The 12,324-nt window shown below is 36.2% G+C and overlaps 1 protein-coding gene across 1 annotated transcript in view; it reads left to right on the top strand.

Moving 5' to 3' along the window:
- Window positions 1-12,324, top strand: part of si:ch211-230g15.5 (mucin-2) — a 59,212-nt gene that overhangs the window by 32,812 nt on the left and 14,076 nt on the right. Inside the window, exons 7-12 of the mRNA XM_055151246.1 lie at window positions 2,792-2,966; window positions 4,091-4,202; window positions 8,006-8,126; window positions 8,254-8,343; window positions 9,545-9,896; window positions 10,001-10,013. Coding sequence (XP_055007221.1) covers window positions 2,792-2,966; window positions 4,091-4,202; window positions 8,006-8,126; window positions 8,254-8,343; window positions 9,545-9,896; window positions 10,001-10,013 — 863 coding nt within the window. The remainder of the gene's footprint in view (window positions 1-2,791; window positions 2,967-4,090; window positions 4,203-8,005; window positions 8,127-8,253; window positions 8,344-9,544; window positions 9,897-10,000; window positions 10,014-12,324) is intronic.

Here is a 12,324-nt window from a genome sequence, read left to right as displayed (position 1 = left end):
TCTTCATGTTGTCTGTGCTGAAATGAATCATGGGATGTGTAGTTCTCAATGTTTATAAGCTGTTGCATTTAAGTAAAGGATTTCATAATTCGATATCTTGTGAGACGTCTGACGATACGATATCACGATATTTCGGTTATTGTTACATCCCTACAAAGTGCAACAAAGTCAGTCTCTCGAATCTGAAAACCACCAACAGCACCTGGAGTTGTGTTTTGGTTCATTCATGCATGTTTCTGTGATCCTGGATAGTTTTTTTTTCTCATTCTCCAGGCTTTAAAGACGCTCGCCTTTCACTGAAATACTGTACGTCTGCATGTTGTATCCATCACGAAACTCATCAATGTTATTAAGTCCGTACAACTTCACCGTATTACGTAGTGAAGGCTTCCACAACGACGCACAGCAGCAATATTGATTCTATTTGTTTACTCTTGAAAAGTCAACGTGGATGTTAAAATACACTGTGCATCCTGTCTAGTTTCTTTCACAATAAAACACATCCGGTTTACCAAATTAAAACATTTTCGCCACACATACAATAGGTTTAGTTTAGCTTTTTTAAATTGCTTTCAGTTCATATTCAAATAATAATCCACATTTTCAATAACAATAACATGTTAAACACAATAAAGTTACGACACACCGGACTTGTTACGATCATTTTAGTGCTCGAATTGTCAACACTAGCAGCTTAACGACTTAATTAGGCACCATAAAGTAACAACCGTTTTAACATCCACCCAGTACAGAGTGAATGAATAATGATCTGTAAAGCGTCTTTGTGACATATGTTTGTGAAAAGTGCTATATAAATAAAAACTTAACTGACTTACTTATTGTTTTAAACACTTTACAATGTTAAGTACTCATATGAAGTCAGTTGAAGTTGAAGTACAGAGTTTTATATCCTAAAACATCAGACATTTATAGGCTATAGACTTCCTCAAAATTTTAAGTTTCGTTAAGTCACTTTTTCTTGAGAACAACTGTGACTTCTCAAAATGTAACTTCATTATATAACTTTTCTAGTAGAGTATCTTGAGAAAAATGATAGACTTGGCAAAATGTCAAGGTTATTTATGTAATTTTTTCTGGGGGAGAGTATCTTGAGAATAACCATAGACTTCTCAAAATTTAAAGGTTAATTTTGTAACTTTATCTTAAGAATAACTATAGACTTGCGGAAATTTAAAGGTTATTTATGTAAATTTTCTAGTGGAGAGTATCTTGAAAATAACTACAGACTTCTCAAAATGTAAAGCTTCATTATGTAACTTTTCCGGGGGAGAGAGTATCATGAGAATAACCATAGACTTTTCAAAATTTAAAGTTTCATTATGTAATTTTTTTAGTAGAGAGTATCTTGAGAATAACCATAGACTTTTCAAAATTTAAAGCTTCATTATGTAACTTTTCTAGTGGAGAGTATCTTGAAAATAACTACAGACTTCTCAAAATGTAAAGCTTCATTATGTAACTTTTCCGGGAGAGAGAGTATCTTGAGAATAACTATAAACTTCTCAAAATTTAAAGTTTCATTATGTAACTTTTTTAGTAGAGAGTATCTTGAGAATAAGCATAGACTTTTCAAAATTTAAAGCTTCATTATGTAACTTTTCTAGTGGAGAGTATCTTGAAAATAACTATAGACTTCTCCAAATTTAAAGCTTCATTATGTAACTTTTCCGGGGGAGAGAGTATCTTGAGAATAAGCATAGACTTTTCAAAATTTAAAGTTTCATGATGTAACTTTTTTGGCGGAGAGTATCTGAGAATAATTGTAGACTTTTCAAAATTTAAAGCTTCATTATGTAACTTTTTTAGTGGAGAGTATCTTGAGAATAACTATAAACTTTTTAAAATTTAAAGTTTCATGATGTAACTTTTCCAGTGGAGAGTATCTTGAGAATAACTATAAACTTGTCAGAATTTAAAGTTTGTAACTTTCTGAACTTTCTTGAAATGTAGAAGTTCACGCTGTAACTTTTCTGGGGGAGAGTATCTTGAGAATAATTGTAGACTTGTCAAAATTTAAAGGTTAATTATGTAACTTTTCTGGTGAAGAGTATCCAGAGAATAACTAGACTTCTCAAACTTTAAAGCTTCATTATGTAACTTTTCTGGTGGAGACTATCTATATATAAATAACTATAGACATCTCAAAATTTAAAGCTTCATTACGTAACTTTTCTGGTGGAGAGTATCTATATATAAATAACTATAGACATCTCAAAATTTAAAGCTTCATTAGTATCTTGACTGAGAATAATTGTAGACTTCTCAAAATGTAAAGCTTCATTATGTAACTTTATCTTGAGAATAACCATGACTTCTTGAAATTTAAAAGGTTCATTATGTAACTTTTCCAGTGGAGAGTATCTAGAGAATAACGATAGACTTGTCAAAATTTAAAGGTTAATTATGTAACTTTTCTGTTGAGAATAACTACAGACTTCTCAAAATGTCAAGGTTCACTCTGTAACTTTTCTGGTGGAGACCATCTTGAAAATAACTAGATTTTTCAAAATGTAACGGTTAATTGTGTAACTTTTCTAGTGGAGATTATCTTGAGAAACATGGATGCTACTTGTTAGAAGGGTGGTCATTGTGCCACTAACTTAAAGGCCATACTGCGGAACATTTCAGGGACAGTGATAACGTCTCTATAGAAACATTTCACCTGCAAGTGACTAAAAAAGTTAAAAAGTTCAAATCCCTGATCATTCATTGTAACGTTTGTATGATTAAATGAGTGATAAATCTGTAAAAACATGTTTGGTTTTTGCAGGTGAACCGGTCGTCTTTACTGGTCCCAGATCAGGTGCCCAAACCACAGGAAGTGAACGGGACCAATGGGACTGCGACGTTACCGGTTACCACGGAAACCAGGAAGCAGTCCGAGCACTCGACAGACTCAGAGGAGGAGGACGGGGGAGAGCCGGACGACCACAACTCCACCACGAGTAAGGAGAGAAAGATTATACATGCTGCAAACTACCGGACATGTTGTGATCGTTTGCTTTTCGTTTCACTTTATTTTTGTATTTATGTATTCTTTTTATTTATAATTTTGATCATTTTGACGGTATTTAAACGCAGCACATTAATAACAAAAACATAAGACATAACAAAAGATAAAACTAAAACACTAAATAAATAAAATAACAAATTAAATAAATTAAAACACGCACTGAAAAAATTTTATAAAAACATGCACAAAAATAAATAAATAAATAAAATAAAAACATGCTCAAAAAGTGAAAATAAATTAAATAAAAACATGCACAAAAAATTTATAAAATAATAACACGTACAAAAAAATGTAAATAAATAAAATAAAAACACACACAAAAAATAAATAGAATAAAAACCTGCACAAAAAATTTTAATAAATAAAATAAAAACACGCACACAAAAAATTAAAACACTCACAAAAAATGTAAATAAATTAAATAAAAACACGCCCCACCCAAAAAAAGAACATAACAAAGTAAAAACATGCACAAATAAAAATGAAATAAAAACACGCAGAAAAAAATGCATAAATAAAATAAAAGCATGCACAAAAAAATTATAATAAATGAGTAGTACAGAGTTTTTCAATGCAATGTTTGCATGTGTGTATTTAGATTTTAGGGCTGTCAAATCAAATTTACATTTACATATTTTTTGTTCCCTTGTATATTTTATGTTCTGTTTATTTATTTTTTTTATCTTTATTTTAGTTTTTTATATATACCATACATGTTTTTTTTAACTTACTTACAAATACTTTGGGGAATAGTATTGAGAATTAACCTCGGCTATAAACACTGTGATATCTGCATCAGTTTTTTGTATCTGTTCTTATCCAAATAAACAATAAATAAATAGATGGGGAAACTACTTAAACTACTAAGAACAGCTGGCGATTTGAGGGTGCACATCCAGTTTTTTAGAGTGAATAATGTGAAAGAATGACCTGATTTAAAAGCAATCACTAGAGAGAAACCTCATCCTAAAATGTGACATAGTTCACTTCTTTAAACAGTAAAATTTGAGCACTGTCCACCTCTGATCACAGTTTCATGCTTTCTCTTTCCTTCAGGACCTTCTCAGAGGGATCGCGCCGTGCTTCACTGTCAGTTCTGTGGGAAACGAGGCCACGCCCACAACTTCATGAGGTCCAAACGCTTCTGCTCCACGTCCTGCGCACGAGGGTGAGTCCGGCTCACGCTGATGTCTACAACCACGCCTGTGTTAATGTGTTACACCGCCATTTTAGATACTCATGAAACTCTGTTAAAGATATAGTGTGACCAGACGTCCCTATTTACTCTGGACAGTCCCATTTTTGAGTCCCGTGTCCCCTGTCCCAGTAGATTTATCCAAAACCAGTGATTTGTCCCAGTTTTATACATGAAATGTCCCAGTTGTCCCTATTTTTCACCATTTTGATCCCTGCTAACAGTAAAGCGAGACATACTTTGCAATTTGTTTAGGTAAAATACAGAAAAGGATGTTTAAAAATGACCAAAACATAAAGAAAATGTGACTATACTGACTTACGTGTGAGTCATGAATAGGGATGGGCATTCGATTAAATTTTATTAGTCGATCGTAGGTAGAATTAACAATAGATTTTCGATTAATCATTAACGTTTTAATATTAAAATGACCATCATTATTATTACTATTACTAGTCTGCATAAATATACTCAACTTTCCAAAACATATAAACCAAAACAATCGAATAAAGCTGCACTATAATTTTTCTAGGGTGTGCTTGTAGAGCCACATCAGCTCGTTTGAGATTATATAATGTGTTTAATGCAGCTTTGAGCAAGTGTTACAGAAACTAAACTTAAAACCGCATGGCTAATTTGTATAAACTAAGTGGAGAAAAAAACCATAAAACAGCGCTAATAAGGTCAGCTTCTGTCAGACAGAGGGGTGTTGACGATGATGATGGTGAGTCTGTTCTGTATGTCGCGATGTTTTCAAAGATCGTACGTGTGCAGGTTTAGCGCAGCTCTTCATGTTGCAGTAACCGGGATACTGCGTATACATGCACTATGACAAAACCTGGATACAGATGTGCATGTAAACACACTCACTGGGCGGTACAGTGTCTCCAAGGAGGTGCCGGAGCCCAAACATGGGACTGTGAGGCCGAAACTCCAGTGTTTGTGCTGTCAGACGCAGCTTCGTCTCTACGCACAGCAACCTACATTCGGTTTGTCGATTAAAAATGAACGTAATCAACGAAATTCTTGATGATTAGTCGACTAATCATGCCCATCCCTAGTCATGAATAGTCTCTACGTAACAGTTCTCCTTAATTACGCACTCGTTTCACAGTTTTATTATTACCAACCACCAACAAAACAAGGAAGTCCCAGTTTTTTATTTTGAAATTCTGGTCACCCCAAAACGTGCTCTGTGTAACTTCTACGGTGGAGGGTCTGCTACATGTTTGTCTCCATGTAGATGTCATTTATTTGCCTGGAATGTTCCACAGTAGGGTATTAAGCGTATCTCCCTTTCATTTGTTCAATTAAAAGTGTTTTATATCTCAAAAATACCTTAAAAACATGAATTCTTACCATGCGCAGACTTTCTTTTCTTTAGTTCTGATTAACCTGTCAAGTTTATTTACATACTGTGGAATAATCAAGGCAAAAACAGTAATATCTCCATGGAAGCAAGCAGGTAAAGTTGGATTTTTTGGGATATTCTTCGTGATTTAAAAGATACGAGGGTCATTGGCTCTTGATCCAAATTGACTGTGAGAGGTTTTTCGCTGCTGCTTCACACCTGATTCTGCATCTTCAGCGGCCGCACTCACCACTTCCTGTTTCACACCACACGAGTCACATGGTGCAGCAGCGAGACACACTCGGGCAAAGCCAAACTGCTGCTGTGAGGCTCATGATTCATTTGGAATAAACGTGACTGTCGTATTTTGGTCATTGTATTTTTATCTTGACCAAATCTAGACGCGGCAGACTCTAAACTGCAAATGCCAAAGACAAAAACAGCAATGTTATTAAATACACATGTCAAAAAGAATAAAGTATTTCTTGTTTTCATCAATAATACACTTATTTTGTATTCTCTACACGATGATTTGAGACTAAACTATTGTAAGAGTCTGTTTACGTGTCTGAGCAAGAAGAAACCGGCTGCAGATGGTCCAAAAGTCTTCTGACCCGCACCAGTAGGCGAGCACATATCACCCCGATCTTAATATCCTTACAATGGCTCCCTGTTCTTTTTTATGTCCACTTTAAGATCCTGGGGCTGACCTTTCATAGCCTGATTCATGAGACGGTTTCACTTCATGGAAACAGTCTGACCTCGCAGCATTAAAATTTGTTCGCTTGAAGGTAGATGGGTACTTTTTTGTTTAAAGACGGTGAAAAAATGCATAGCACACTCGGTTGGCCGATGTCCAAAAGCTTTTTTATTAACAAAATAACGTTTTGAAAAATATCGACAAGAAAATATCTGATGAAGGCTTTTTTTTTTGCCGAAACGTTATTTTGTTAATAAAAAAGCTTTTGGACATCAGCCAACCGAGTGTGCTATGCATTTTTTCACCCTTGTCTGGCTGCTCCTTGCATTTGCACCTCTACAAGAATTTTCTTGTGCGTTTTCTGTTTCTTTTGATACTTTTTTTGTTTAACCAATCGCTGCTATTTGGTCGTGATGTATGTAATGCGTCGGAACGCTCAGTAGTGTCCAAGTAATCGCCGGCACAAGCAGCAAACAAAGCAGAGAGTGAACATGTTTGTCAGTGATCATTATCATTTCTACGAGATGAACTTGCAAATTAAAGGTGCAGTTTGTATTTGACAAAGAAAATACAAAGGAGGATAGGGTATGCAGTCTGTTATCACAACTCGGGCTGGTTCAGGTCTTCGCTGATTGGCCGGTGCGCGATCTACAACTTCCAGGTTTCTTCCAAACCGTCTAGTGTATTCCAATTCCTGACCTAGTCACTGGAGAGAAACGAAATTGCGCAGTACGTGGCATCAGCCTGGCTAGACCTTTAGGGCCCTATATGGTTCCTGGTTACATCACAGACCTGATAAAGCCAGACACCTCCGCCCGTAGCCCGAGGTCCACCAGTCAAAACCTGCCAATGGTCCCTCAGACAAGTTTTAAAACATGAGGCGACAGATTATTTCAAGCTGTCTCCCATAAACTCTGGAATGAACTGCCTCCTTTCCTACGCTCTCTAGATAGTGTAGATGTATTTATAAAGCAACTAAAATTTTTCTTTTTGAACAAGCTGCTAGGACTGAATGTTCCTGAATGTATCTTATGTTGTTTTGTTTCTTGTTTTGTATGTGAAGCACTTTTTGACCTATGTTTTTGAAAATCACTATATAAACTTATTTATTTACTTACAAGCCTTTAGAAACCATATTTAAACTTTTATATGGTTTAAAATCCATTTATTTGACTAATATTTGGACTTAGTGTATTGACTATTGGCCTTAAATCTCCAGCACAGATGATATTTTGTTTTGGCCAATCTGCAGACTAAAAAATACACACAGTACTTTATATTAACACTTCAATACAGTGTACAAAATGCGACTACACAGCTCTCTGAAAGGTTTGTGTTAAAAAAAAGGGGCTGTAGGTGAGTTTGTAGTAAATAAAAATGACATAATTTGAGGAAAATAATCCAAATCGGCCCTACACATGCACATACACAAACCCATATCGGTCGATCTCAAATAGAAATAACAGTTCGAGTCAACAAAAAGTCAATAACAGTCAATACGTACGGCAGAAGAGTGGACTGCTAAAATAACGGTGCTGTCCCAGTATGTGTCTATTCTAATTGGGGGATTGACCACTTCCTTGTCTCTATGGAAATGTCATTGTTCTGCCTGGAAGATATTATAGAGATATGGCATGTCCTAGCACCCAAACCTTTTTTTTTGGTCTTTTCCTGACTAATACTGAGTTTCTTAAAGTTTCTTGTATCTTAATGTTTGTGTTTCAGGTTTAATGTTCGTCTGACGAAGCGTCTGCGTGCTCTGAGCGCAGGGAGCCGCCCCGATCGACCTCGTCCTGTTCTGAACCGAGCTGAGTCTGTGCCGGGCAAACCTCTGCTGCTCAGACTGGTGAAATACTCTTTATTTAAGTACTAATAATGTGCTCTATAAGTACTAATATATATAAGAACTAATAATGATTACTATGTGGGTAAAACAAATGTATTTATTTGTCTTTTTAATCTCCTGTTTTTAGCCTAAAGATCTGTGGAGCGCTGGTCGCAAAGAGAAAGAAGTGAAAGAGAAACCTCCTCCGGCCGCAGCAGAAGAAGAGGAGGACATGGAGGTACTGATGCAGAAAGATAAAAATGCTCAAATTTCTCTTGAACCGAAGGATCACGTGTAATTTAGTGTCCAGTTCATTTTATCTTTACCTCAGAGCAGTACACGAGATGACCACTGGGGGCAGTAGTGAACACAGCTCGATAAACTCTCTCTAAACCTCAATTTCTTGGCTCTTTTTCAACAGATGTGATCTAAAACGTCGTAAATTTTGGTAAATTCTCTAACTGACTGTGTGCTCCCTCTGGTGGTTATTTAAGAGAATGCAACCTCGACATGTGAAACATTTGGAAGTATAAATACAGTGACATATGTTAAGTTCTGTGCAGGCTAAAGCATAGGGAGACAAAAACTCTAAAAGGCATAAGGTAGAACTTAAATGTGTCATTATTTTGGGGTCCGAAGCTTATTCTGACATCCTGTCATTACAACATGTCTCTATTTAGACATGCTGGTGTTACGACATGACTCTAGACACTTTTTAGTATCGCTATTCTGATTTGTCTTTTTTTTTGAGAGTTACTTTAGTCCCAGGCGCGTCTTGATTAGTTATTTATTTAGGCTATATGGTGTTCTCCGCAGATAGCCTACATCAGGGGTGTCAAACTCAAATTCACAGAGGGCACTAAGTCGTGTGTCAAACTAAATATTTATTGAAAAATTTCAATCCGCATGTTTTCTCTTCTTTTGAGATATGTAATGCTAAACCTTTTCTTATTAAAATAAATGTTTAATAATAGTTTTTGCTTAAACATTGAATCCAGAACAAGCATGATATATAAAATAATAACAATATTTTAAATAAATAATATCTCTATAGCCAATTTTAGCCAGTGGGCCAGCTCTAATGCATAATTGATATGATTTCGCGGGCCAAATATAATTATGTCGAGGGCCAAATTTGGCCCCCGGGCCTGAGTTTAACATGTCTGGTCTAAGAGTTCATAGCTAGTGATCAGTTATTTTAGAATGACAGAGTTCTTGCTGTCTATAAAAGTGAGAGAGACAAAAAAAAAGTTCAGCTCTTTGATGAATATTATGAAAAGGGATTTACATTTCACAATGCTTAAAAAATAATGTTTATGCCGCTGCTGTGACAATTAGACGTCAATGTCTAAAGCAGCATATCGGAATAGCGACGTGTAACACATTATTCTATATTATCTGTTGTGAAAATGGTCTAACCATGACCACACTTCGTGCAGGTGGAGGCTGGAGCCGAGGAAGATGATGGAGACGACGCACCTGAAGAAGAAGAAGAAGAAGAGGAAGAGGAGGACGAAGAAGACGAGGAGGAAGAGGAGGAGCCTGCTGCCATGACAACATCCCCCCACAGCAACAACAGCATCACCCACAACAGCAACAACAACCACATCTCCCATAACAACACCGTCGCCCATAACAACAGTGTCTCCCACGGCAACACGCAGACAGACGGCGTAGTGCAGCAGCGCGTCCAGAGGAGGGCGTCAGCTCCGGCCGTCACCTCCACGTTCAGACCGGCGCCGTCCCAGTGGAGCGTGGAGGAAGTGACGGCGTTTATCAACACTTTGCCAGGTGAGACGGAAATCATATTCAACTTATTACAGAAGTTTCCTTCTTGAGTGTGGTTATGATTGAGGTTTTTGACTATCCCGGTTTCGTTGTGCATGTACACGCAGTATCCCGGTTTCAGTATCTTGAATAAGGCAGTATCCCGGTTATGAGAAACCGGGATACTGTAGCTGGTATACACAGTATCCCGGTTACTGCAACATAAAGTTGAGTGCACATGCGTCCGAAAGACAAACATGTTCCAGTCTTTTCATCACAACGGTAGCCAACATAAATAAATTGACCAACATAAAGTGACCATACCCTGAGCTGCACTAAACCTGCACATGCACAGTCTGCACACGTATGATCTCTGAAAAGTTAAATATGAACCATCTCCAACACTATATATGCACAGAACAGACTCACCATCAGCAGAACACCCCTCTATCACAGAAAAAACACACATATTCCACTGAGTCGTGTCCTTTAATCTGACAGAAGCTGAACTGCATTAGTACACAAGGAAAGAGCTGTTTTTTTTCAGCGCTTATAGTTTACACAAATGAGTCGTGTGGTTTTAAGTTTTGTTTCTGTAAAACGTAAACAAATGTGCGCAAAGCTGAATTATATTATCAAACGGGCTGACGTGGCTCTATAGTGGTTATGGTTTATATGTTGTAAAGCTGAGTTTATTTATGCAGAAGATTTTAATGAAGAATCTGCTGCAGTGTAGAACATGTACAATAGTGCTTGGAAAGGATCACAGCTCCTTACCGCTGATTAGGAACCTCCCGAGCTTCCTATGATAAAGGAGCTCATGGTTGTTTTTTTCCTTGTTTATTTGAACATATAATTTTTGCACTTGCACATTTGTAAGATTATGTCAAGAAACCGGGATACTACATTTGATCATGTACACAGGAATATGAGTATCCCAGTTTCTCAGCACCCATGTAAACAGCATAACCCGAATACTGCCGTAACCGGGTCGTCAACGTCAACTAACTGTAGGCTCTGCTCTGTCTGAGGCTTTATTAGACTTTAATCTGAGCTTTATTTTAACACAATCTGACCATAAAGATCTGACTTAGGTGGAACTACAACACATAAGCTGATTTGTCCTGTTAAACCAGTCTATTACACGTAAAATTACAGTCTAGCAAAAGCCAATAATTTTCCTGTTACTCATACTCACTATTTCTCCCAAACGGGACCATGAACGCACTTATTGATCACAGGCTCCTGGAAATGTCGTGTTGTTCAAATCCATTTAGTTCTAGTGTTTTTTTTTTGTTTTCAGACTTTTAAAACTTTTTTTTTACCGTGTTTGCCAATGTATGTATTGTGTCAAAATTGATAACTCCTACATGTATTTTGACAAAACTCTGGAGCTGCATCCTGTCTCCTTGATTTTTGAGGCCGTGATTGACAGATGTATTAATAGTCCCTATAATTACTATGGATTTATGTTTCAATATATCTGGAACAATATACGTATTTTGGGGCTAAGTATTTATCGTGCATACATTTTCTTTGCAATCGTGATGAGATTTTTGCCATTTCTTTATAATTAGATAAGATTTAAGTCGTAGAGGGTAGAAGAATTAACTTTTATGGCTCATTATTGGTTTATTCTGCTAATTATTTGTAGCTCAGGCTTAATGATGCTGTATTTTTAAAAACTACTTTACTGGAATTATCTTGCTTTGTGTCTGTTGACATAAAGTAGTTTAGTATTATTGTTTATCATGATGTGTCTCTGTAACGATATACTTGAAAATTTGTTATCTTGTCAGGTCTATGGATTAACCAATCAGAGACATGGGGTCCAAAAAAAATAAAATTTAAATAGCTGCTTACAAGTAAAAAAGAAAAAAAAAAACATAAAGGACTGAGAAACCGCAGATATTTTCAGAATCAACAATCAAAGCTCCAAACTATTATTTATCTCAGGTACAAGAAGTTATTTATTTTGTTCTGAATGATTTGAACAGCAAATACATTCTATATGGACTACAAAGTAATTTACAATCTCACAAAGAATCGGAGCAGTGTTCACTTTTTGTTGTACATGAACATTAAATATTTTAAGCTAAATCAATCTACTTACATCTGACAATTTTCTTCCGCTTTATCCAGGGCCTTATTTCATATTTTAATGTCAGAATTCAACTCTACATTGAAATGAATAGGATTTGCACTTAAGCAGAAGTGTCACCATAAAGAAAATGTGTTTTAGTTGCATTTAGAGGAAAAAGTTGGCAGTCAAAAGAAGATATACTGTAGTTATAGAACAATATAGAACATGTTATACCACTAATGGCCACAAGATCCTGCTCCAACACCCCGTTAGAAAGAACCTCTTGTCTGTTTGTAGTAGAGGTGGAGGATATTATACTAGAAAATGGGTACAAAAGTTGATTTGGAGAAATTTAGACATTGGAACTGG

The sequence above is a fragment of the Boleophthalmus pectinirostris genome, unplaced genomic scaffold (genome assembly GCF_026225935.1).
Source record: "Boleophthalmus pectinirostris isolate CB_2022bp ecotype Guang Dong unplaced genomic scaffold, ASM2622593v1 HiC_scaffold_15, whole genome shotgun sequence".
NCBI classification, from domain to species: Eukaryota; Metazoa; Chordata; class Actinopteri; order Gobiiformes; family Gobiidae; genus Boleophthalmus; species Boleophthalmus pectinirostris.
This window is presented reverse-complemented; position numbering and strand designations above follow the sequence as displayed.